The following is a 27,402-nucleotide window of genomic DNA, read 5'->3' as shown; positions in this document are numbered from 1 at the left end:
TTGAGTTAAATCAAACTCCTTTTGTGCCTCAGCATAGGAATCTGTGACCTCTTGGGCCATGTTTGGATTAGCTGGCTTTTACTTGCAATATTGTTCTTGCGGGTATAGCCAGTGAGTCTGTGCAGTATTTCTCACGTGGAAGGTTCTTACTTTTGAAGTTTAGCAACCTTGGCCTTCCAGCTTTTCTGATGTTTTGGGAGTCACTATGCTTTTAAGTTTTTGACTATAAGTATTTTACAGCTTCCCACTGTAATTACTCACATAATGTTATGCTACAGTAGATCAAGTCTGATTGTTTAAGTCTGAGTAGCACAGTTCATGAAAAATGACTTCTACAAACACAGCTTTGTACTTGACATTTCTAAACAGAAGCCATTAAACAAGAGATTAATTCTTCTCCTTTGGGCTCAGTGCACTTCTTATCTGTATGAGTGATCCTATTGACTACAAAAGGACTTTTCATATCAGACATGATTGTAGGACTGGACTCTTGTGTTCATATTTTGGAGATAATTTAAGGCCTGTTCAGCAGCAGCTGCTTGTGGGACGGAGTGGAACACGTATCCTCTGCTAAGTGGTTGGGTTCACACAGCTCACTGCTCATCCCACTGCAGTGAAAACCAAAAGGCTGACCTGTTTGCCCTCTCCATTGCTCTTCCCACACAACAAATGTCAGAGCATGCTGTGGAATAAGAATGAATGGAGGAACTTTACATGCAGTTTCTTTTTTCCTTCCTTTTTTTTTAACGAAGTTCAAGAGCTACAAAATTGCTGCTGTTCCAGTCGTTGTTTGGTAGTTTTGCTAATTGTAATAAATGTTCTGAACTTTCACATCTAAATAACAAGGGGTTTCTTTATTCAGTATTGTCACTGCAAAATCTACAGATGAGTTATAAAGTATCATTTGTCAGTACCTGCGAGCTATTTTGGAATTCAGAGTCCCTGCTTTTTCATCTTCCATCTGATTCACGTGCAGGGATTGCCTTTTTCATAGGCCAGTCACTGCTTCAAGAGAAATACTTATGAAAGATATTGTACCTAAGGGAATTAGAGAAGTCCTGCATTTCCTCAGTCTTTTCTGGGACTTCATTGCTTCTGCCAGTAACAATTTAGGTTATAAGCATTTTCCATGCAAGTCCATCCTTATAAAAGGACATTGTGTTTTGATTATTTAGAACCTGAAGTCACAAAGGACGTGTTGTAATCAGATTTACTTCAGTAGGAATTGAAAGTGTATTGTAGTAGTCAGAATCCCCAGGGTAAGATTTCTAATAAAATCTCCGTTAAATTTATTCATATGTGGAAAGAACAGTCAATATTTGAGGTATGAAATGTCAATAAAAGTAAAAAAGTATTAGTATTCAGTGTATGTTATAGTGCATGGCCTTGCCGGTGAGAATATTGCAGCTTTGTTTCACAAAGCTTCTGTGTGCTTTTAAAAATATAATTTCTAAAGGAAAACAGAATTAGTCTCTTAAAAACAGAGCTCCCTAGTTGTGAAAATGGGTAGTTTAATGTAAGATATAATCTAAAATATATATATATATATACACATATATATATTTTTTTTTTTTTCAAACTACCTTCTAGAAATGAAAGGTAAAGTATCCGTAATGTTTTCATTACCATGAATGCAGAGGAGAGGATCATTTTCTGACATTCACGCGTGTGGGGATTCTCTGGTATCCTAACGGTGGCAGAGGCCACTCAGCTGTCTGCTTGCTATTTTATCTTCTCCACTGACTTGGATATAAGACAGCAATATAAAAAGTGTTAAAACAGAGAAAATATGGAAGAATGTTGTTACATTAACTTGATATCCTCTTTAATAAACTTCTAACTTAGGCACAGATTTCTGTGATACCCGCCAGTCCTGAGTTCACTGCTAAGTACTAAATCAGTGGCAAAGGAGGAAGTTTTTATTTTCCAGTCAGTTCTTCAGTGGAGGTTCCATCTGCTTCTATAGCCCCAAACGAACCACCGGCAGTAATTCAGAACAAAATTACCCCTAGAGGGGACAATTTTCCCTCGGGGCTGCATCGTTACAAAGCACATAGCATTGGATCCAGTTTTGTGATCGTTCTCCGATAAGGACACTGCCTGGAAGCCACCAAGGTCTCTCTTGCATTGTGTGTCTTTTCTCTTGCTGACCAGCCATCAACAAGAATGTGTTCCTTCTAGCCGCTTGCTCTAAAACTCATAAGGCAAGTGTTGACCTGCATTGATTGAATTGAACAGTCGGGCTGGACATTTCTGTTCTCTCCTTCCTGTTCAGTGCAGATCCCTTTGTGTCCCCCTGCCACCACAGCTTCAAGGAATCCGTGAGCAACATTTAAATCTTGAGAGCTGTCAATGTATTTACTGCATTAGAAATATGGTCTTCTTGGTAGTGGGGAAAAAACAAAAAGGGGGGGGCGAAAAAAAACACAAAACAAAAACAAACTAGCAAACAAAAATAACAAACCACACACACTCTCACACACACACACACACACACACAACTCCTTAGTCTCCAGTACAGCATTCCTGCTTATAAATTTAAAATGCACTTTCCAAGAATATTCTCTCACACTAACTTTAAATACTCCATTTGTTTTCTATATTATCTATGGAAAAGGCTGAGTTAATTCAAATAAATTCCACGTGTTTGTTCAGGGAATAAATGCAAATGTGGGAAATATAGCAAATTATTTGCCTGTGAGTTAAATTACCACTGTGAGACAAAGTTTAGGAGTTTTAAATGTTGCTGTAGAAAAGCAGATGTTTAACTCCCAGCAGCTGCTGTGTAGCCATCCACTCTCACCTTTCTGTCTTTCTCTAGCCAGCATCTATGAGAACAAAATAAATTGAAAAATTTTGCTAACTTTCAGATGTGGGTTACTTCACAAAGAGTACTAGGATTACATTAAACACTTTGGCAGTTTTCCAGAGTCCCTTGCTTTTTCTATCAGTTTATTTAGTAATGTACAGAATTTGGGTTTTTTTAGAAAAAATTAGTTTGTACATAACTGATTACAGTGCTCTATATCTAACTACATGTCTATCATGTTGCCTGTTTTTCATCTAGAGAGTATTTTGAGATGAATAAAGGTAAATATTGTTTGTTTACAGTAACCTTTGTCTACACCTTCCATAGCTTTGCAGTAGTGGAAGCCAGACCACCTACATTCACACACACACACATAGTCCAAACATGTTCTTTATGGTTTGTATTGTTTTATTCTTCCTTCAGGTCTCCTGTGATGGCTGGAGGTCTATTTGCTGTTAACCGGCAGTGGTTTTGGGAGCTGGGAGGCTATGACCCAGGATTAGAAATATGGGGAGGAGAGCAGTATGAAATCTCCTTTAAGGTAAGTCATCAAGTCACCTTATATGATACTTCGTTACTTGTTTGGTACGAGACTTATGTGATCATGATGCCTTCACTCATACTGGCTTTTAACTAAAATTAATTTAGTAAAATATTACTTTTTTCTTTAGGAATTCCCACTAATTTCACAAAGAGTTATGCCATAAACAAATGCTCTAGAAGCCATACAAAAATCACAGTGGGTGCGGTTCCCTCTGAAAAGGTGGTAGCTTACCACTATCAGAGAATGAAGTTCTACGTTGTTCCTTTTCTCAAGTCTTCCACTCACCTTCTCTCTGACACTGCATTTACTTCACGCTCAAGTGTTCAGCTCAGCTCAATAAGCCAACAGAGAATTAATCCGGGGAGGGGGGGGGCGGAAAGAAGGCATAATTTTCTGTCCAGATCAGCAGGTTTAATTATCTCTGGGAGTCGGCTTCCCTGGAGGCAGCTCAGGGAAATGGGTAGAAATGGAAAGAGAAAGTTGCAGGAAGAAGGGCCCTTTCAGCAGCAGTGAATAACAAGATCAGCTCAGCTGCTGTGAGCTGTTATCTATAGGCTAGGTTTTCAAAATGAGATAATTTTTTGCATTTGAGTAATTATAATGACAAAATATATGTAGAGTTTTCAAGTGCTTAGGTTATGTACAACCAACCAGCTATGATACATCATCATGTCCTCTACATGGAGATACGTGTTCAAATCAGTTATTTGGCTTTTACATTCTGAGTTGGAAGTCTTGTTACTTTCCAAATGTAAACTAGGTATTTGCATTAGCTTGATGAGGGCTAACATGTCTAATTTTGAAAACCGTTATGTTTCGGTGTACCCAAAGACATAAAAACTTTACCTCATAGCCTTTACACACAAAAATTTTCAATGGCTTGATAGAATTTCATGACATAGATTAATTAAGTCAAGCATATTTGGATAAAGCTTGGAACTGAAATTAGAATTCACATTTAGCTTCAGGGTCTTTCCAACCTACTTCCAAACTCTGACAGTGTCAAGCTCAGTAAATAAATGTAGTATGTTAGCCATGACTAATAACATACATCTTGCTGAATCTGAGTTTGAACAGCAATTAAAACAACAGAGCTGAGGCCATTCTGCTGAATGAAATATACAGCATGACCTGACATTGCACTGCTAGGCTGTCTTTACAGGAGTTATCAAGAACAGCAAAATGGTTTGTATTAACTGTGCCACTCTGGTGTTTCTCCAAATCATTTTTATACCTTAGCAGAATAAAACAGGAAGGGGAAACCCAATGGCTAGACAGTGTATTTAGAATATATTGATTTAGCTTCTGTCCATCTAGTTTTTTTCAGAGGCAAATATAAGTAGTCACTAGCAGCTGTCAGAACAGTCTGCAACAGGTCACCCAAGATTTTATTATCAATTCAAATATTCCTTGTGTTCATCCTCTCAAGTAATGTATTTGTAATGCTTTCCAAGTCTTTATAGAGAAACCATGGTAACAGCACTGGAAATTGAGATGCTAGATTGTCCCAGTGTATTTTGCTCAAGTGATAGATTTTATTTTTTTGAGGCAGCTGTTTCACACTGGGTCTCATTTCAATCATATCTCCTGATTCATCTCATTAGTATATACTGACCTTAGGGTCGCTGTCCCTTGTTATTAGTGTTAAAAGAATAAAAAATACTCTTGAGAAATTGTTGCCAAATAGAAACAACTTTCTATTGGGAGAACTTAACAAATATAAGTTTTAAAAAGAAGACTACTGTTAGGTTTGGAATGACAAAAAAATGTGAGAAAAATCATGGAGGCAGAAGGAGAAACAGAAGGCAGTGTTTCTTATTGTAGCAGAATCACTAATACCAGCTTGGGAAAGGTTTCTGTTTCAAAAATTTCTACTGTAGATATAGATTCAATCATCTTGAAACTTATTTAAATAAGGACAAGTTAGCCGTACAGTTTAATTTACGAGCTTTATTTACAAAAATTGGGAAGGTGGTGGACTTGCTGTCTTGCTGTTATTCACAAAGTCAATGAAAAAGCCAGACGACCAGCCTGGTTCAGTTTCATTGGCTGCTTGAGTGGGTCTGAAACTGTGTCTTACCTCTCCTTAGAGTGTCCAAATCTATGGCCTGTGGAAGTGTCATAGGGTAGGTACCCTGTGTTGATACCATGTCTTACATTAATGCTGTTTTTCATGGTAAATAATTATTTGGAGTATCCTGCCTCAAGAACATCTCTAACTACTGGATAGTTAGCTTTTCTCACACATTTCTTCTTTGATTCAACTAATTCTTATTATTTTGTAAAAATATGAGTGGTTTTCATTAAGAAATTGCGAAAAGAAGCCAATTTGAGATGTCCCATATGTGTTGGAAGTTTGTATTTAGGGGACTGTTTCAGGCTACTCTTTAACATAGCCTCTACACACAATGTTTTTCAATGGCTTGATACAGTTTCGTGACAGAGATGTATTAATGGCTGATCTTTAACCTCAGGGACAGACACGGTGTTCCTTTTATGTCCTTCATACATCTTGGTTTTAACTTTGAGATTCATTTGTACAAAAGCTGCAATATAAGGGTAAATAAGTGAAAAATCTATCTACTGTAAATGGAGACCACACTGATGACACAACCTTACCAGTGTCAGACTGGGGATTCTTGTGGTTAATTCAAATACAATTATGTAGTTATAGAGGGGTTCAGGCCAGAGCAAAAGCTGTCGTGCATTCGCTGAAATGGTGTCTGGTGCATCTTGAACTGCTTGTTTGGGTCTGTGAGCTGGAGTGCGAGGAGTGTTGGCAGATCATTTCTGGTCCCTTGGTGATGCATTTTAAACTCTAAGGATCAACAGACTACTGTAACCCTTCTGCTTAATATTTTAACAGTAGGTCCAGGTACTATAGAATCCAAGTACGCTCTGGCATGTCTTTAATTAACACCACTAATGTTTTGATGCAAAAGAAAGCTTACGGGTATGTTCAGGAAGATTTTTCGAAAATTTGTGTGTCAAATGTCATGTTTACATGTCCAAATTCACAGGTGCCAAACGTGGAATAACATTTAAAAACAGTATTATATTGGGTACTCTCTGGACTAATTTTATTCAGAGAAGAATTTCCTGGATGTTGGAATGAAACATCACTCCACAGATACATTCACACATTATGCAGGGAAAAGGTCACTTAATAATCAAAATCCTATTAAGGAAAAGCATCTTCTCAACCAGAAGCCTCTGCATTACTGTACCAGAGACATCCACAGTCACACCCCAGAACTCAGGTTACAAGAGTGTTTGCTGCAAAGCGAGTAGAAACCCGTGAGTGCAAAGTGTAGGCTTAGAAAGTCAGAGAAATTGGATTTTTCAGAAAAGCATAATGACTAAATCTGTGCTAGTCAAGACTCAATAAAATAGTTTGTCCAAAGTCCTCTGACTTAAGGAATTATCAGCTTCCTTATCTTGAACTTGATATCAACTCTTCTGCTCTGCTCACCGTAATCTGCTGCTGTACTTGCAAACCACAGACATGCCATGAATTGAAGTCTGGTGCTGGATTAAGGACCATCATGCAAGCTCAAAGAAATCACTAATAATAGCAAAGCCGTATTGCTTTATGAGTTCAAAATGCTAAGACAGAGTTCAAGGACTGATTAAAATTTAGATGAGCAGGACAAGTGGTTGCCTGGGGAGTCAGGCAGCAGTTCCTGACAAGAAGGTCTTGAACCAGATTTAGAAAAGGTGCTCAGACTGGGAAGCTTGGAGGGAAAGTGTCAATTTTGATGTTTCTTTCTGGCTGTTTCACTAAATGTGGCCTGGGGTGACAAACACCAGTCTTCAGTGCAGAACAGAGTCCTAAAGGAAAGTATTTTTCTGGGGTGGGAAAATTGTATTGTCTCATTCTATAGGGACAGAAGGTGGAGGTGTGAGAAAAAAATACACTTTACTGTCGTGGGGGGGAAGAGCATTCAATGGGAATAGAAGGATACTATGGAGCGTGAGTCTGCAGTGAATCTAAATCTATTCCAGTGTAATTTAATAAGTTTCTCCAAAGTACAGGATGCTTTATGATGTTTCTGTGACATCTGGTATTGTGCCATAGCAGGAAAGGAAACTTCCTCAAATTTCAGGCATGGCTGTTCCAGGCACTGAGTTGTCAGGAACACAGAGAGACTGGTTTAAAAAAAAAAAAAAAAGCAGCTGCTGCTTAAAAATTTGCTTGACCTTTATTTCCTCAACTACAAAAACAAACATATTTCTCTTCTGTTATTTTCCTGCTTGCTAACATTGCTGCAGAGGGCAGCAGCAAGCGTAGCGCTGGATGCTGTGGTGATTAACTGCTGCTTCCAAATCAGAGCACATGCATGCAGAGTCAATGGATGGCAGCCACAACCCCTGTCTCAAAATATGACCTCTTCATTAAATAGTTTCATAGATTAATTTTTATATAAGAAATAAAGTGCAGCATTTTAATTTTTTAGCAGCATAACCTCAGGATCAATCTTTTAATTAAAAAGATGTATGATATCTTGCTGACAGTACTGTTCAGCGTGTGCTAGACTTGTCAAAGCAGGCAAAGTGCTGCAACTGACCTGATTAATAGAGTCTCTTCTCAATAAGCAGGGAAACCACTATTTAGGAAATCTTAAATCTGTTAGAAAGGCACGGTTTATGCAGTAATCTCCAAAATATAGAGTAGTGAAAGATGTTAATTTCCTGTGTTTGCTGGACAGCCTTTACACTGGCTGTTCCTTAGGCATCGTAAATCATACTTTAACAAAAATGCTGATGGTGATACGCTAGCCTCTTTGAAGCCAGTCACCTATATCTAGAGTTATTTTGTCCTTATATGTGCCAACACATCGTCCAGATTCTCTTCATCCCAGTTTTCCAACACACCCCCCAAGCTCATTAATCCCTTTCTTTATCGTCATTATCATCATCATTATTAATTCCCTCCACTGCTCACAATCTTGGCAGGAGATGGAGGGCAAGGAAGCATTACCACTTGTGAATGCAGTTGTAATCTATATGAAGAACTGACTAATGTGGAATATTGCTGCTTTCCTCATCATTTTGGAGGTGTCAGTGAGTATTGTTGAAATACCCACAGTCATCAATTCCCAGTTTACACAGTACAGTTTTAATATCCCTGACAGGAAATCCCACAAGTAAATGTTTTTGCTGTTTGTGAACCCGCTGACTGCAAAATCCTATTCTTTCTTGTGTTTAACTGAATGTTCTCACTACATGGAAAAGTTCACATGAAGGTGTTCTTTCTCCTTTTCTACAGCTGCTAAATCTGTTGTTTGGGCTTGTATTTCAGGAAAAATGGCTGGAAAATGCTGTAAAGCTTTTATATTCTTATTTTCTACAACCTTTTCAGCCCCATTGTGGTAATACATTTCTCCGGTTTGTAGCCTGTACTTCTCGCACAATGCTCAGAGCACCAAGCTGACAGCTTTGCTTGTCATAGTTTATATTCTTCTTCCACCAGTTTACTGTTTGTTTGTTTGTTTTCCATCCATTTCAGTGTCTCTCGCTGTTGTCTTTTTACTGACTCTCAGCAGCAGTATGTTTCTCAATTAGTTTTGAAGCCTGATCCAAAATCCATTCAATCTCCCCTCAGTCTTTTACATAATTTGCTGTATGTGTATGTTCCTGTTCCACAGCAACACATCTTCCACTGCTCAAAAATCATGAGTCTCTTACTGCAGTAATTATGATTACAGTGTAGCATATGGATTGGAGTCTCATTCTCGCGTGCACAGTATTTACATTTTCCAGATAGTCCCCAAGCTGGATCACTCATAAACTAGATAGATAAGACAGGGATAAAAAACCACAAGAGCAAGCAGAATTCAATTTTAAAGACAAAGAAGTGATGTGAAAAGAGGGTGATTCACTCAAAATCCCCTAAGAGCTGTAGAACAGAGCCAAAAAATGCATCTGTGACATCTAAGCTCCAATCAGGAACAAAGCCATGTAACCACAGCTTAATCTCTTTTAAAGCTTGTGCTGCTGCTTGCCATTAGCTTTCAGACATCCCTATAAAGTGTTTTGCAACGTTCTGTTGGAAGGAGCTATATAAATATAAATTGTGATGTACTATATAGTTAACACAGAGGCTGCTCTTCTTTTGATCTTTCCAATCCAAAATTGCATTGTTTTCATTTTGTCTTTGTTTTTTATACCTCAGCTGCAGACCAGATTCGTTGCTTTTGTAAGAAGGAGTCATTAGTGATCCTGAGTTTCATTGCTTACTCCTTAGATAAAGAGAGAGGCATTGGTGCTGTGGTATCATTTTGCCAAATGTCCCACACCACCTGAATTCCTTTAAAGATACACTGGAAGTCTGCGATATTTAACACAGAAGTCATTTCTTCAGTTCCTTGCATTTAGCACAGGTGACATAAAAATGTACATTTTAAAGACAAAGTTGCCAGAATTGATCTTCCCAGACAACATAAAAAATGCTTTTAAAATCATTCTGAAGCTAAAACATAAACAGAAACAGCTGCTAAATGTCCTTCAAGGCAGACCAAGATTCATTTCAATTACCCTGCACAGTGCAGCTCAGGTGCAGCACAGCATTTTCAAGTTTTATATCTGTCAAACATAAGCCTAACACAAAGTGGTGCTTCCTCCCACTTTTTATTGCCTCAGCATATCTGACAGGGTTTTTTTTTAATTCCTTTTCTCCTTTTCTTATTTTATTTTACTTATATCCTGCTGCTTCAGAGGAAGTACAATATACGTGTACTTCAGCTCACATTGTGTGAGTTAAAGTAACACTGGTCTATATGTATATATTTCTGCTTTCTTCAATTATAAATTTGTTCTATGGCTGACCTTCATCTGAGTCAAACTGCTATGCTGCCCATTCTTCAAAGGATAAGAAACCTTGATTAATTGCTCTAATACCTTGTCTAGTCTTTGAAATAACACCTTAATTTAAAATTTAAAAAAATAAAAACAGTAAATCTAGGTCTGCACTTGCATTGGTGCACTGGGTCATTTGAAGACAGCCACAGAGAGGAGGTTCCTGCTAAAAAAGGTACAAGTGATATAACATACAAATGAAGTATTGGTAGAAAGGTGAATAATATTTTTTAAACAACAGCATTACCCAACTTATTTTTATGAATTTTTATTATGTTTATTAATATGTTTTCCAGTGAATTAGGTCATGATTTCAAGGTTTTCTTTAAGAATCAAATTTTACAAAATGCTTTTGAAAAGAAAATAATGGTCATGTCTACATGACATTGCAAGACTGCTCTGGGCAGTAATGAGCTACTTTTACTTGGAGGCAAGGCATTCATTTGGGTGTCCATTTCCAACTCACCAGTAAATTTCATCCCTGAGAAGGGCTGTACTCACTAGGAGACTAGTTGGGATATCCTCACCACAGAAATAGATACTGAAATACTCTTGATTCCATCAACATATGTGCTTCCGTTTGGCAGAGTGATGAGCAGGACAGCTGCCTTTATTACCCTGCGCCACTAACTTGAAAATTTGTCTCCTCTTCTGAGGTGCTGCTGTGCACCAGGAGCACCTACCCAGAGCTCCTGCACGTCAGGTGGCTCTGTGATGGGAGGTGGGAAGTAGCAGCTTCTCAAGCAGCTCTCAGCTGTACCGGAACGCACAAGGGTGTCCGAGGAATTTCAGGACAGAGCCGAGCACGTGATCTTGCCCCATTTTCAGTGGTTTCAAACCCTCCTTAAACACACCAGCATGTTTAGGCTTGTTCTGCAATGAGGTGTAGATCCTTGAACATTTGATTACCAGGTCTCAGCTGGATGCCATGGCTGACAGCCAGGGGACGGTAAGGGCTGATACACAAAAAGACCCATAAGAAGCAGCTTCCTAAATCACTTTGCAGCTCAAGCCTTCACTCTAACCCCTGTTTCTGAATTCGTGGTATGAATTGCAGTCAGTCTTAGGGGCTGAATTCCAGTGAGCTACCCCCAGCAAGTGCTTTAAGTCACACTCAATTATCCCATATTGCATCGTTTAGCATGGGCATGTTTGGATTACTAAAATTTAGTCCCTAGCTCACAGCCACGCTGCCAGGACCAGGCAGATATACCCACTGTAACACAATCAGGCAAGTGGAACAAAAAAGGCCAAACTCTTGCCCATTTTGACTATAGTTTCAAATGAATGGAATTAATTTGTTTGTTTTCCTGTGATTTCAAAAAGCCAGTAGTTACAGCCAGCTGGTGGGCAGGACAAAAGCGATGGAATGAGAAATGTATGGTAAAAGTGTAGAGATGCACATTGTTCTTTGCAGGCTCTGTACAGAATGTCAAGTATATGTGTTCACATAATATTTTCCAATACTTTTTTTTTTTTTTTTAAGGGTCTGGTTACTCTTATTTTAATTCAGAGCATATCAGCATTTGGATTAATTCCTCTCTGTATGGCAATTGTTGGTGAAGCTCTCAGTTTTCTATGTTCTTCTCTGTTTTAGCCTCAATCGCAAATTTATTTCACGACATTTTGTTCCAGACCATATCGAACACAGATAAAATTGTTTTGTATATGTAATGCATGGACCTAAATCCTTATCCAGATGCATAGAGGTGTTTCATGAAACATCTTCATGTATGTGCACCTAAAGAGACATGGAAAGGACAAGCCCTCTCTCTTTATCAGCTTTGGTATGGTTTTCTTTCAAATTAGGTGGGAGCAGGTTGCGTGTTTTTTGTTTTGTTTTCTGTCTAAAGGCTGAAATCTGAGACCACAAGTGTCTCTTATGTGGAATAACAGCCACTCTGTTCCAAATTTGTGGGGAGCAAAATATTGTTTTGCCGGGATTAGGAAATAATTTTATAATACTGATGTTTTCAGTTTTAAACTCTTGCTGTGTGATTGGTGTTAGGATACTTAAAGAGTTCTACTTAGGGGCCGGGTGGTTTTGGTTTTGTTTTTCATTTTCCTGATTTGCAAAGTCAAATTGCTTTTTTTTTGAAATCAGAAGGTTATGAGAGTTGTCACTATGCTACATAAGTCATCTAATAGCCATGATGGAGCTCAGTGGCTCTGCACTGACAGAGCATAGAAAATAATGCCCACAGGTGGGCATGATTGCCATAGTTCTTCTGACATGGCACACAACCTTGGTCTCACGTACACTTGGTAAAACTCAGTCATGATCAGCGAAGAATTGTGAAGAATTCCTTGTTTGCTGCACATCAGGATATAGCTTGATTTTTTTAGAGCCATGAAGTACTCGCTGCTCCCATCAGTTTTGACTGAATTTTGGTTGCTGAGACCTGAAGCATCAAACCTGTGTACTCCAGGTTGTTTCATCTGCTTCAGTATTAAAATATTAATGATGTAATGTAGCAGCATGGTGTTTATTCTCTGCCGACATAAATTTAACTAGAAGGAAATTGATTTTTTGTTACTTTTTCATTACAAAATGAAGAGCATCTTAGTATCTGAGCTCACTATTCACTGTTCACTGTTCAAAAAAAAAATAAAAGCCAGGTGTTTTGGAAAAAAATATTTTTTTACTTCCAATTGATGGCTTACTTTACTCACCGAACCTTTCTTTGAAACTTTGGTTCCACATGTTTTAAACAACAGACACAAGAATATCTTTTGATTGTGTTGCAGGATGATCATTAGTTGTTATTCTAAATATGTTTTATTGTTTTATTTTGAACGTACTCTGCTTTTGCATGATGAAATTTGGGGGAGGACAGTCTGCCATATTACTTATGTCATTTTCACATGCTCATTACTTAAAATGCCGTATTTGCCCCCTTTGTTCCCAGGAATCATTCTTTTATTTGCTTTGTGTCCTCTTTTCAGGTGTGGATGTGCGGAGGGGGCATGTTTGATGTTCCATGCTCTCGAGTTGGGCATATCTATAGGAAGTACGTCCCGTATAAAGTTCCATCTGGGACAAGCCTAGCACGGGTGAGTAATTGGGTCTTCCTGTTTTTCATTTTTGTTCATCATCAGTCTCTTAATTCCCTGTGAACTAGTTTTCAGTAAACCATTAAAATGGAGCATGAATGTTTCTTTATTTTTCTGAAATGAGATGTGCAATTTCTGCAGTTATGCTGCCTTCCAGAGATAAGATTGACAAGAATAAAATGAAAGTTTATAAATACAGAATTGTACATTTCAGCACAGAAGAGTGTTTCATGATGATTCAAAAGAACCTAGGAATAACCTAAGGCTTATGGTTCTTGAATTGCACAGGGCTGTCAGTCATAGTTTTTACAAGCAGGACCGATTTGAATACACGTTTTCTTATCAGTCAGCAGTACAGGCAGAATCTCACGAACGGAACGTTTTCTGAGGCAAAGGACTGAGCAACAATGGTTTGAGTGACTGTCTAATTATTGTGTAAAACCTAGTTGTGGAATGCAGCCAGCCTGGAGCTGCGTGAGTGAGAAATTACAAGACCTCTAGACATTTCTTGAAGACTGCTGAACACATCCATATCCATGAGGGGCTTTTTGCTCAAGACAAAGCGTTCTGTCACTTTTCTGGAGGTGTTCGTGTGATGTCAAAAGATGGGAGACAAAGGGCACAGATGTAGCTTCCAGGCAAATACTAGTATTTATTCATGCTTGAGTTTAATCTTTTCTGTTTCAGATGACTTTTTTAATAAAATGGTATTAATATTAAAGTCTGCGTGTTGCCATAGGGTAGTATTTTATGAACCATATTTTTTCTTAATAATGAAAATGTGGTATGAATAAAAGAATAAATTTCTTGCTCTAAGGGGGAGATATTCTTGGTTTCAGCACCGCAGGACAAGGCTTGCTGTAGCAACTGCAGCAGAGGAAAGAGGCCGCCTGTGCTGTCTGCCCGACAGCTGGCTAGACAGAAAGAAAGATTTGCCTTAAAAGATCATCTGTGCAGACAGTGAGACACAAAATACAGCAATGGGGTTAGTGGTGGTGACAAGAAGTGTATTGACTAAATTGTGAGATTAAAATCTTCCCCCAATATGTAGTCTCAGAGTTTCCCCATCCAGATTTTTGCACTGGCTGAAATAAACGGCTTAATTTATAAACTGCTCATTAAATACTACCAAAAAAACATTCCCAGTTATAAAAACAAACTCTATCCCCATGCACAGACTGAGTGCCCTGTATTTTGTGGGAAAAGATCTAATGTGCTGTTAGGGTGGGTCTCATCCTTCCTATTCAAATGATGGATCGTTTCTTCTGTGTTGTGGGGAGTCCAAAACAGGTAAATTTAGGTAAATTTCTGGCATATCACTGAAAGAAAACTTGAATTCTCAGGTTCCTAGCTTCTTTCCAGTACAATATTCTAAATCCAAACATTGATGTTAGGATATGTTGCATCAAGGCTGCCAAGAGCACAAGATCTTCTGTACATTTTAGTGTTTAGGGCTATCTCAATAACTAGCCAAGGAAGAGAGTTTGGTCCCTGACCTGTCAAATTGTGTGTAATTTTAAGCCTAAAAATATTCTCTTTCATCCAAGCCAGAAAAGGAAAAGCAAGGAGATACTAATCTTCAGTGTGTATCATCTTTGATACAGACCGCTTGTGTTTCCAAATAAACTGCCCCAAATGGAGCTGTTAGCCGAGATAATACTAGGGGAGTATGCACAGAAGTGGCCTGAATATTTCAGCTGTTTTTGCATGATCATCCAAATAATATACTATATCATGCGAAGATTATAGCATTTTATCCAAAACTTTCCTCTAGTTCGATAATATAATGAATAACACACTCAAGAATATCTGGAAGTATTATGACCCCTGCGCCAAAAGCCAGTACTTTTCACTACTAAGTAGTTTCCACTAAGGTTTTTACTAAAAACTTTTCCATCTTCTGCTATGTAAAGGAGGATGCTGGAGATACAGTTCACAAACGAATAAGCCCTAGGAAGCCCAACTGGGATTGTGTAAGTGGTTGCAAGAGCCCCTTCATTAATCAAGGGAGAACTTCCTCTTGTGTGTTTCAAGAATGACAAATTTTCCAATGCTACCCCACAGCAGCAGCACAAGGCATATGGGATCTGAGTTAGGAAGAGAATGGAGCTTCTAGACAAACTCAGGTGTAACGCAGACCCTGCCATGGGTTTCCTTTTGAGCTTGTTCAGCTTATGTTTGCCCTGAACAAATAATGCTTAAAGTCATTTCACCTCTCTGTCTTTTAGCAGCAAGTTTCCACAGACAATGTCAGCAATGTAATGCCTGGCCAGTCTAGGTATCTTTTTAGAGAGCTGTGACCTGTCGTGAGGATCACATATGCTTTATTAAACCAGAGACTTGTCAAAAACTCTATCCTGCATCCCCATCACTAAATAACCATTAGTGTACCACACAACAGTATGTGTCATGACATAAATTTTCTTTGCCCTTCTTATCTGTCACTCAAGACCTGCAAAGTCTCTGCATATTTTTGCTGACACACACCTCATAAATTGAAAAGCATCCACATATGAAATGTTCTGTCAGTAAAACTGTTTGGTGGTACAGAACAAAAGTAAAGCAAGCTGTAAACATGCATAGTAGATTCGTAAAACAGACTTTGATGAACAAATGCAGCTAAAAAGCTGAATATTTTTATTTGGAGATGTCTTAAGATGTTGCTGCTTGCCAGATGCTTTCAGTGTCCCAATTTACAGGTAATTGCACGTAAAGCAAGATTAATGGGCATACAGATGTCAACACTGATTCTACATTATAATGTGGAAGCACCACATAATTACTTATTCATTCAAAACCTATTAATCTCTGTGCAAAACTAGTGACTAATCACTAATTTTGCCTGTTTGTTACAGGTAAAGCATATAGAGAGCGAATCCCCAAACCTATGCAAGATGTTTCCCTGTTAAAAACTTCTGAATTGTTTTACTGGATTATTTTAGTTGCTTTGTGGTATTCTTGGCTACTGTATCATTTTTAACAGTTCTAGCTAACCCATTTTCTTTTAGCCAGTTGCCTTTGAAATAAGATTTTAAAATATTATTTGCAATTTCTTATAGTTGTATCCCAGTTTATTTAGCTTCCTATTAGAGGGATTTTTTTTCTATTCATGATTCTCTAAAAGACATAAGAAATGTATCAATAGAAGCTCAGTTTTCCATAGGATATGCAGAGATAAACTCAGAATTTCAAAGCATATCTACAGAAATTTTTTTCATTTACAGGTATTTTACTCAGCTTTTTAGCACTAACTCCAGAACATTAGAGCATTAGGCCTTCTGAAGGGAAGGGAAATCCCACTGAAGTTCCAGTTTGGATGCTAACCCAGCAGCGTGGTGAATCCTACCCCTAAGTTGCACGCCAGGACAAGGGATCCCAGAGCACAGTGATCCTCTGAGCCAGCAGGCACGAGCACGATGACATTTGCCTCATTACACAGTGTTGCTGAATTGGAACTTGCACGAGTTTGGGGTCAGGAGTTCAGCTGATAAAGGTGGGTTCAGATTCCCACCTGAACCATTTGCTCAGCCTTTTTGTGTGGCTTTGAAAAGGGATCTTTAAAGAATATTTCTGTAGTAATACCTCTGGTGGTATGACCATGTTTGCATTTTTGACAGAGCTTCCTTTAATATTATGACTTTTTTTTTTTCACCAGCTGCAAATAATGTTTGGGGCTTTCTTAAAGCAGCCCATGAATGTTTTCAGTTTCCAGGCAAGTTAAATAACCAAGAAGAATCATAAAGGGTAATGGTTTTAAACAAGAGGGAATGACCTTAAAGTAAAAGAAGGGAGATTCAGGCTAGACATGAGGAAGAAATTTTTTACAACGAGGGTGGTGAAACACTGGCACAGGTTACCCAAAGAGGTGGTAGATGCCCCATCCCTGTAGACATTCAAGGCCAGACTGGACGGGGCTCTGAGCAACCTGATCTAGTTGAAGTTGCCCCTGTTCATTGCAGGGAGGTTGGACTGAATGACCTTTGAAGGTCCCTACTAACCCAAACTATTCTATGGTTCTATCAGTTAGGTGATGCTGTGTTTTCTCATGACTGGAATGCAAACTGATAGGTGTGCCATGCTACCAAGGGAGCACTGCTGGCACTTGTGCAATCACCTCTGTAGCAAAAGACAGCAGCACAATGTCAGTCCTGATTCAGTAGACACAGTAAGCAGCTAAAACATCAGCTTAGAATAAGCAAATTATTAGGAATCAAGCAAGAAGAATCACCTTCTTGCAACAGCACAGCTATAATGTGTGATAATGATGATGATTATACAATACAGCTTTTAAGTTTTCTTTCTAACTTTTTTGCATTTGACAGATTTATAAATTCATCATGAAAATTAATTAAAGCAAGGTCTCAAACAAAGCTCTTACCAAATAAAAATTTTAATATCTTCTAATCCTTGAATACAAGAAAGTCAAAGTAAATTTTTAAAATGCTATTTTTTTGTATTTTCTCCAATCTGAGTAAACATTTTGCTTTTACGTTAATAAATGCAGCAGGACAGGCAGCTTAACTATCTGAAAGGAATATAAATGAGGTGGAGAGCTAGATGTTTCTGGAAAATAACAGCATCAAAGTGGTGGTAGCTACTTTCCAGGATTTGTTCAGTAGACTAGCACCAGAACCCAAGTTACATGGCTAAAGAAATGTATTTGGAATCAAACCTCTGAACTCTCTCTCAGGCTTGGCTGCAGGGATGGGCTGTGGTCTGTGTGGGTCTGTCAGGTGAGCACAGTGGCAGTCAGCATACCTGCAGAAATGTCTTTCCTCTGTCACTCAGCTTTCGGCAGCTCCCAACAGCCTCCCTACAGGGACCTGCAGCCTCAGAGCTGGGGCGGGCAGCATCCTCACAGGCACCCTGCCCAGCGCTGCCCCCGAGAGAGCCGCTGAGGGGAGATGCAGCCTTTACTCAGTGGGATGGAGTTTTGGTGCTTTTTTTCATTTTTTTCCAATGTGTAGATCTTAATATTTTTTTTTTGCGATGGAGATGCAAACCTTTATAGCGAGAATTAAATCCCTGGCTGTTTTCAGATGACATCTGTGGAATTTCAGTTCTAGGTATTTGCAGGCTGCAGGATGAGAATAAATAGTCTCTTGCTTGTCTGCCAGCTGTGCTAGCTCTCATGAGAGTTATTTATATACAGCACCAGCTCTGTCACGTAGTTAGCATACTGTCTTCCATGGAGAAGCATTTATTTTATGCCTGCAGACATCTCTTTATTTGGTCGGGGTTTTTTACACAAATGCAAACCATTGCTGGAATGAAACACGGTTAAGTTTTAAACACAGTTAAATGATCAAAAAAAGATACCCAAGAGGGGGAAAGATTGACAAACACTAGCACTGCCTAAGTTAAAAGGGAGGTAGGCAAGAAGTGGAAAGGGATGAAACCCCCCACTTGGATTTGTGGGCAGGTTAAATATTGAGATCTGAACATCACAAAGCTGTAATTAATGTCCAGGAAATGTTTTACCATGCTTTCACTGTAGAAATACACAGAACTGAGAAATGATTGTGTTCTAACACTGATGGAAGGACCTTTGCATAAAACTGAGGGTGCCATTTTTCTCCTTGTGAGTGCTTTGGAGGATTGTACCTTGCTGGCTCTGTCATATTAATCTGTACTTGTGGGACAGGCTCCTCCAGTCACACTTTGTTCTCTTCTGTGATGATTTATTGTGTCATTATGCTACCCATATTCCAGAGGAACATAAAGTTTAGTTGTCTTGGCTGGATGGATCCCAATGCATTTTTTTAAATGCATTTTATGTAAACCAAACTATATATTATATTATTTCCAGCCAAATGAAATACAGCTGCTTCCAGAAGTAAACAGGGCACCCCTTCTGAAGTAGCAACAACAGTGTGCTTCACAAAACAAATAATAAAAAGCATTTAAGTTAGGAAGATGATGTAGGTGGAGTGAAAATAAACCTACTGGAATTTTTCTAGGAAGGAAAAGAGATTAATATGTCAGTTGTTCAGAGACTATTCTGTTATTTTTAGCAAATAAACAGTCATATTCTCTCTTAACATTTCACAACTGAAATACAGTCAGGCCTCAGACATGCTGTGGTGATTTGTATTTCATTGGTGTAATTGAAAGTGATTTTTGATTACTATCATGACAAATAAGGCTACACTAGCTGGTGACATCCAGCTCCTTAAAATGTTCAGGTTAGATGTAGGACAACAGGAACTCATTACAGAATCCAAATGTTCCAATAGTAGTTTAATATTCACAAAAGTAAAGTCTGTGGGTTGGGGTCAGGGTTGGTTTCATGCAAACACTGAGACAGGCACAAAAGCAGGGGAAAAGAAAAAGAAAAAAGGTTATGCAGGTGAAATGAAACAAATAATAAAACCATTGTTCTGCTTTAGTGCCACCGGATAACAAAAATGCACTTTAGAACATCTGGAGAAACTGAAAACAGTAATTACATTTTTATATGAGATGCAACCAGAGGATGGAGTTGTGCGGGTTTGCAGCGAGAAACAGCTGCAGCAAGGTTGCCCTCTGATCAGTGCTGGCATTGCAAGCCAGCACACCAGCCGCAGGCATGAAATGTGGAACTACCCATCTCCTATTAGGGGCAAATCTAGTTAAACCTTGCCTAGAGGGCATATTTATGAATCTGTCCTTTCACGTGTCCCTGCTTTACTCCACTTTTCCATTCTCATGGCCAGCATCTACTTTCTTCTCACTGCATTTATTTGAGTAATATCACATCTCTTGAAAAAGACAGATGATCTTACACACTTAAAAAGAAGGAACAGTCATTTGACTAGAAAGATATATCTTAGCCACTCACTGAAGAAAGTGAAAAGGACAAAATGGTCCATGAAAAATTTCTTTTTTTTTCAAATGGAGAAGTCCTCATTTATCTCTCTCTTTCTCCAGTTAAGTTGATTTAAACTCTTTCTTGAAGTGTAGGTATCAGTGACATTGTAACTTAGTGTCTTGTAAACTATTGCTGAGTGAAAATACAGAACACAGTCATAGTCTTAAATGTGTGAGTTCATACAAACGTAAAGAAAACTTGTCCAAAGCCCAACAGTAAAGGATTTACCTGAGAGTAAAATTGTAACTGTTACACAAAACTTAATTACATCAAGAATGTGTAGGTGGGCAACCGATGGCGGCTGATGAGTCAGTCTTAGAGCAGTTGCCATCACTTTTGTACGTATCTCACAGCTTCTTGGTGACAGCTGTCACAAGCTTGGTGACAGCTGTCACCTTACATATAGAAATACGCATCTACTGAAATATCATTGGGCCTTATTTATTATCGTATAGAACTTTTTTTTACTGCAAATGACAAGAGAGAACAAACTATCATTGAACTGTCATGGATAGGTCCTGAGAAACTCCTCAAATGTCCATCTAGAGTCCCTGTGACTTCCTTACTTTATGTGTCAGTTCATGTAACTGATTAATTGAATTGATCTTCATTTAATTGCTCTTATTTATTTTTTTCCTTTTTTTCCTATTAAAATACTAGCTTAACCAATGTGGACATATGTAACCTTGCAATGAATTTGACAACCAAGCTAAGCTACAGCAGTTCTCAGTTGTGGAAACACGTTTCATTTTTCCTTTCCGTTTGCATTTAGATTAGATGGTTAGATTGAATCCAAGCAAGTGTGATCTACAACAAAGTTATCCCAAAACTGATTCTTCTTATTGATAAAAATATTTTATGTCATTAGAGAAACTGGGATTTAAAGGAGTATTCTTTACAAGATTGCATAAAGAGTAGCAGAGATAGAAATCAAGAAGATTCAAATCTAACTCTTATTTTGTTTGTTCTAAATTCTTTGTAGTTTAGCTTCACTGTGAGACTGGAGTGCTTAAATTATGCTATAAGATGTTCACAAAATGACACCTAATCTAGTAGGCTCTTAAACTTCTTTAACCTGTAAATTCTGTGGCAGTACATACACACACAGTAAAGTCCCAACAAATTGAACCGCTTAGCACCTGTTTTATAGTTAGGGTCTGTCAAGATTTGATAGCTATTCGTAATCATTCCCAGTAATGAGGCTTAATATCTTGCATGCCCAGTTTGTGTCTAGCCTTGCCTAAGGCTCAGGCAAGGAGGGAGTGACTGTACTCCCTTCTCCACCATGTCAGACGTTCACCTAGATTGTGGGAAGGGCAACTCTTGGAGACTCATAAAGGACTTGCAATCACATCCTCACCTCACAGTAAGTTGCTTGATCAGTAGGCCTTAAAGTGTTTAAAGGTGAGTGCTCTCATTGTGGTTGTGCTCATCTACATTTCTGTTGTGACAAGGTGACTAAAAGAGCAGCAGCTCACTGACATAATTTGCAGAGAAGAGTTATGTTCCTAGGAGGTTCTTCAGATAGGGCAACTTCTCGTGACATTGGACAGCCACAGGACTGGGATCTTCGGCTTACCTGACCTCACTGATCTTGGACAGCCTGAACTTTTGCTCCAGGAACGTGTTAGGTTAGCGTGTTCAAAATAGGAATGCAAATGCTGCATGCCTTTATTGTTTGAGGTTGCACCAGGCTAGCTTTCAGAACATCAGCCCTAACTGAATGCATTCAATTCAAGTAGGGGGATTAACTGCAATTGAAGTTTTACTACTAGCCTGGACACGTTTATGTTAAAAGGAAGTGTTGTGGATATTGAGCTTGCATAGTGACAATAAGGATAAGAAACTCATGCCAACTAAAGTCAACAACCTCTTTAAAACTAAAGTGTTTGGATGCTGAGGGCTTGTTCTAGTAACAGGCCACTTCAGAAAGAGCTTCCCACTACGCCAGGACAGGGTTCCTTGCAGTCATGTTCATAAAAGGTCTGGAGATTTAGAGCTAGCAAATCAAGAGTTTATATTTTTAAACAAGAACTTACTGAAATTCAGGGGGCTGCCTCATAAGGGTTCAGTTTTATGACAGCAAAGATAATATAGAGTTTTATTACAGGATCTGGCAAGGTTTAGGATGATTTTTTAGTATATGGTGGAGAGAATGGTCTTGGAAGAACTGGAGAACAAACTTTTAAATAGATTTGTCTAAAGTGTCTTACTTGGTACTTGAGGAATGGTAGGAAGAACTGATTTTTTATTTTAATGCAGTGTTTTAGTGAGTTTACATGCACATGTGCACACAAAACCCAAACAGTGATAAAGAACTTATTGGGAAAAAAAAAAAAATAAAAGAATTTTTAGCTGATGATTGAGCTAGTGACCATGTATAGTATCAGTATTTTTGTTGGATTACTGTTTTATTCAGTTATAATCATCAAAAGCAGAATGCAGTTCTCTTAATACAGCCAGATAACTAAAGAGAAAACTCCAGCAGAGCCTACTCCTTATATTGATGGGATAAGTCACTGCTAGAGTTACTCTGAATTTTACTTTCCTAAGATAATTTTTTTATGGTACTTTCACTGTATGCTTATTTTTACAGTACGTTTTTTAAATATGAAAATAGCACTATCAGATAAAGTGATTGTAAAAAAATAGTATGATATTTTCTAGAAGAGTCTTAAATTGCATTTGCGTTGTCTTAAGTGAGGTGTACAGCATTACAGTGGAAGATATGCTAGAAAGATCACACCTGTTTTCATTATTTAATGTGCTTAGTCATATTTTTGCCTTATCTACAAAGTCTCATCACACAGTATTTTTACTTTTCAGGAGATATCTGTGTTACAGGGTTTCTGCCAGAAAGGTGGGATTGTCATTTAGATGTTGTTCTTGAATTTGTTCTGGTTTTCCTTGTCCTACCCAGTTCCTGTATTTCTGAGTTCTTATTTCTTGTAAAGTAGTTTAAGTTTTCAGACTATTACAACAAAAGTCAATCTTACGTGGAGCACAAGCCAGTTTTGAATAGGGGTATAAGTTTTGTGACTTCTTATACTGCTTTAAATTTACTTGCTTTATACCTGCAGGTTTAAACATATTTTCTTCACAGAGAGAAATTTATATTGCAGTGTCTTATCTTGCACATAGAAACTTATCTTGCAGTGTCAGCTAAAAGTACTTTGTTCTTTGTCTTGCTTCCTTTGTATTCAGATAAGCCTTATTAGTTCAGAGACATTTAGTTGGCATGGATTAATAAAATTCAGGAAAGGAATTTTCAAATGAATCGTGAAAGCAAATCAGAGTATGAATCAGGCTTACTTAGATGCAGAGAATGTTACATTACCTTATGTTGATGATAATCACATGTATATTGTCCTCCAGCTTATTACAGGGGAAATATCAGCATTTTGCAGTTAGTGTTCTATAAAAAGACTGTTACAAAACTTGATGATCTTGTTTTTACAAAGAAAGCACTAAGAACACCCTAGTGTCTCAGTGTCATCCAGTGAGATGTTGCTTTGTTCATGGGATAAGAGGTTATTGGGCAGCTGTGGATAATGCAGAATAGGCTAAGCCTAAGATGTCATCCACTATGACATCTGCATATAAATTTGTGCAAATTAAGTTGCAGAAGGAATTTTAAAAACAAACAAAAATACAGAAAAATTTGCTTCTTGACTACTTAGACTCCATGAAACTAAATAACAATAAAATACAACTCTTCAGTCTCATCTACTTTGGATTTTTCCTTACAAGTCTTTTTTTATTTTATAATTTGAGTCAACTGATTTAATTAATTAACAATAATGTGAATAAATTATTGTGCAACAAAATAGGTAATTCTGTTTCCTGTAAAATGCCAACAAAAATCAACTTTGTGGGACATAAGCCAGAACTGGGTTTCATGGAACAGAAATAGTCTTAGATGTGTCTATAGGATGAGTGCAGAAAGCCACAAATTGCCATCCCTACCCCATGAGCTGCTCTGCCTCAGCTCAGCCCCACTTCAGCTTTATGTGCTGTGTTTTTGCACAGACTTACCAGCACACCATCGCAGCAGAGCTTCCAGTCCAAAGCTGGTGCAAAACCATCTGTGACATGGTGTAGAGCAAGGTCAAGATTGTTTGCCCCATACATTCTCGTGTAAGACTTGACCCTAAGATTTAGGTAGGAATTGCTAGGTGACTAAGCAGTATGATGACAGCTGAAAATTCAGATGCCTTTCAAATGCAAGGTGAAATACATCAGAAGGAATAATTTGAACCATTCATGCATGTTAGTAGGTTCTGAACTATAATAACAGGAAAAAACCACAGGTACCAATGTGAGCAGCTGAAAAAAGTTTCTGTTCAACATCCCATCATTAATCAAAAACCCATGTCAAGATGCATAAAGAACATGAAGGAAAGTAAAGTATTCAAGAGATATAGAAGACCGTATCTTAGAGAGTCAGCAGGAAAGCAGAGTACTTAATACTCTAGTGATTGCTCAACGCTGTAAAGAAGATAGCATACATTTACTGGTATTTTTCCATGTTTTAGGACTAAGAAATTAGATAGCTAAGCTTATAAGTTCTGTGGACTGCTGATTTTTTTTGCTTGTTTGTTTAATTCTCCCCATTAGAAACATCATTCACTCAAAGAATGAAGAAATTCATGTTTGCTTTTTTCTGCTGCACAGAACCTGAAGCGCGTGGCAGAGACATGGATGGATGAGTTTGCAGAGTACATTTACCAGCGACGGCCTGAATACAGACATCTTTCAACTGGTGATATTTCTGCCCAGAAGGAACTTCGCAAGCACCTTAAATGTAAAGATTTCAAGTGGTTCATGGCTGCAGTGGCTTGGGATGTCCCCAAATATTACCCCCCTGTGGAGCCTCCACCTGCTGCCTGGGGAGAGGTGAGGAATACACAAATGAGATTAAATTTACATTAGTCTAACATTTTAGCATTACAGGAAATTAAAATTATGAAATGAGATTTAGCTCCTATGATAAGTGGTGTTATTAAAGACATTCACAGTGATTGGAACAATCCTTGGACTAGCCATTAAAATGAGAAACCATAATGGCTTAGAACTATTGCTGTTCCTTTTATAATTCATTATGATTTTGTGTGTATGGGCCATAAGATGCATGCACAATGAGGACAAGAATGTGGAAAAGAGTAGGTATCACTCGTTATTGCATGTCACAAGATGATTTTAAATGCTGAGAATCACCTTAGTAAAAAGGAGATCTGAAGTCAACACTGCTATTTTTATATAGGCATACCTCCTTCTATTCTTAAATGGAGGTGGAGTTAAGTTTGCTCTGGTTTGCTCACATGTGGAAGTGTGACAAGCAAAGCCTGGATGCTTTTCTTTTTGAAAGACTGGTTTTGCTCAGCTTGTGGTTTGCACTCTGAAAGTGCTCTCATGACCAAGTGCCAGCAGCAGACAATGGCAATTTCTCATTTGGGGGGTGAGCGGAGAGAGAGGCTGCCAAAGAGAAGCCCCAGTATCTGAGCAGCATTCCAGAGCAGGGGGCAAGCAAACAGCCTGCTGAAACTCTCCACCTGTGATCAAAGATGTTCTGCCTTCAGACCTCTCTGAAGAACAGAGCTGTAGCACACCTTGCTTTGACAGTTTTGTGTAGAAGAAATGAAAACACAAAGAGTGCAGAGACAGGAAATTACTTCTGTAGCTGAACTGAAAAATTGCAGTAGCCTTTTACCTCTGGGAACTACAGCGGATTCACTCCATCGAAAGGTGGCACACACAGGGCTTTTTCCTCTCAATTTAGTAAGATTTATAAAGAAGGCTTTGCTCTTTCAGTGTGTTGTGCTACTTTTTAAAAAAACATAGGAATATCTGTACTGTGAGTTCTGGCTGCCTCTGATTTTGCTGGAGATGTTCTTGGGGCTCTCAGACAATACCTTTTATATTTGAAACCAAAGGATGAAGTTGAAACTTTGAGAAGTCTTACCAAATGTTTTATTCACACCTCTGCATATCCCCAGTGGTCAAGGCAGGACCATGCAGGGGATTGCTAAACAGAAGTACCTCTACTATTCTCCAGAATTTCTTTTTGAAAAGGCAAATTACCTCATTGCAAAAATTTAAAAATAACTTTGTGTGGTACTAACAGTCCTTAATTCTTCTTTGTAAGCTACCAGTTACAGATGTTCAAAGGAACTTCAATTTATATGTGTCATACTCTTTGCTACTTCTTGGCAATACTTAATTCCTTTGTTAATGTTTCCTTTATCTTTGATACTGCTGCTCACATTTTAAGGGATTAATGTATACCAAGAGGTAAAGAGTTTATCAGTAGGAGTCAGGCTGGACTGGGGTGCTGTTGACTGCTGGTGTGGTCTTTCTTCATCATCTTCCACGTGTATACATCACATCCTTGGAGGACTGTGCTCATGGGATGTGTAACTGCTCTGGCAACCTGAACAATCCTTAACTCAATCAGACGTTCTAAACGGATGAGATTGTGATTAAGGTATTCATTCTTTTCACAACAATATTAATATACTCATTGCATAAAAGCAAGAATTTTTAAAAGTAAATCAAATAGTAATAGCAGTGGTATCGAATCTGTACCTCAAATGCACTTATTAAGTTCTTAGGAAAGGTGTGAAGACCAAAGGCTTTCCATTTGCTCTAAAATGCACTTTCTCTAGAATAGCAAGAGAAGTTTCAGCCCTACTACTCTGTTTCTTCCTGAGACTGTCATACTCCTGTGAAGTTTTAATTAATTTGTTGGCACTTGCAAAGAACTTGAACAAACTTGAAGGTCAGTGGCTGTCATAATTAGAAGCTGAAAGAGGAAAACAGGCTGTGTGTTATTGCTTTGTAAGAATCAAGCAGCTCTAGAAACCTTGCTGATTATACACACCAAAAGCCTGTGCCAAGACTGTCTGTCACTTCGTACCCTCTCTACTTCCACTTGGAAAGACTTTTCATCTGCTTGTCTACGGCAGTCTGAGAATGAATAAACAAAGAGGTACTCAGGCAATTTTTGGCTCACGTATTTTGATATCTAGCGAGTAAAAGCATGTGGTATGAAAGCAGACATCTCATAAACAGCCTCTGCACAACTCCTCATTTTTTTTACAAACACATTTATTTAAAATCAGACTCTTAGATTTCTTGACAAAATCCGTTCATGATGGAAAAGAAGGAAATTTGCAAAACAAAAACCAATATTCTTTGCTACACTTGTCATGGCTGTATCTCCTCTTCTTGTTTGTGCCTTTTGTCCTTTGTAGGACATCCGCTTGATATTCTCTTCTGCCTTGTACC

The 27,402-nt window shown here is 38.3% G+C and overlaps 1 protein-coding gene across 2 annotated transcripts in view; it reads left to right on the top strand.

Moving 5' to 3' along the window:
- GALNTL6 (polypeptide N-acetylgalactosaminyltransferase like 6) overlaps positions 1-27,402 on the top strand; it is a 457,687-nt gene that overhangs the window by 400,823 nt on the left and 29,462 nt on the right. For both annotated transcript variants that reach the window (XM_065061335.1, XM_065061334.1), the window contains 3 exons: positions 3,233-3,350; positions 13,158-13,265; positions 24,790-25,011. In XM_065061335.1, coding sequence (XP_064917407.1) covers positions 3,233-3,350; positions 13,158-13,265; positions 24,790-25,011 — 448 coding nt within the window. The remainder of the gene's footprint in view (positions 1-3,232; positions 3,351-13,157; positions 13,266-24,789; positions 25,012-27,402) is intronic.

Source organism: Columba livia, chromosome 4 (assembly GCF_036013475.1).
Source record: "Columba livia isolate bColLiv1 breed racing homer chromosome 4, bColLiv1.pat.W.v2, whole genome shotgun sequence".
NCBI lineage: Eukaryota > Metazoa > Chordata > Aves > Columbiformes > Columbidae > Columba > Columba livia.
The sequence above is the reverse complement of the archived record's forward strand: the minus strand, read 5'-3'. Positions and strand labels throughout refer to the sequence as shown.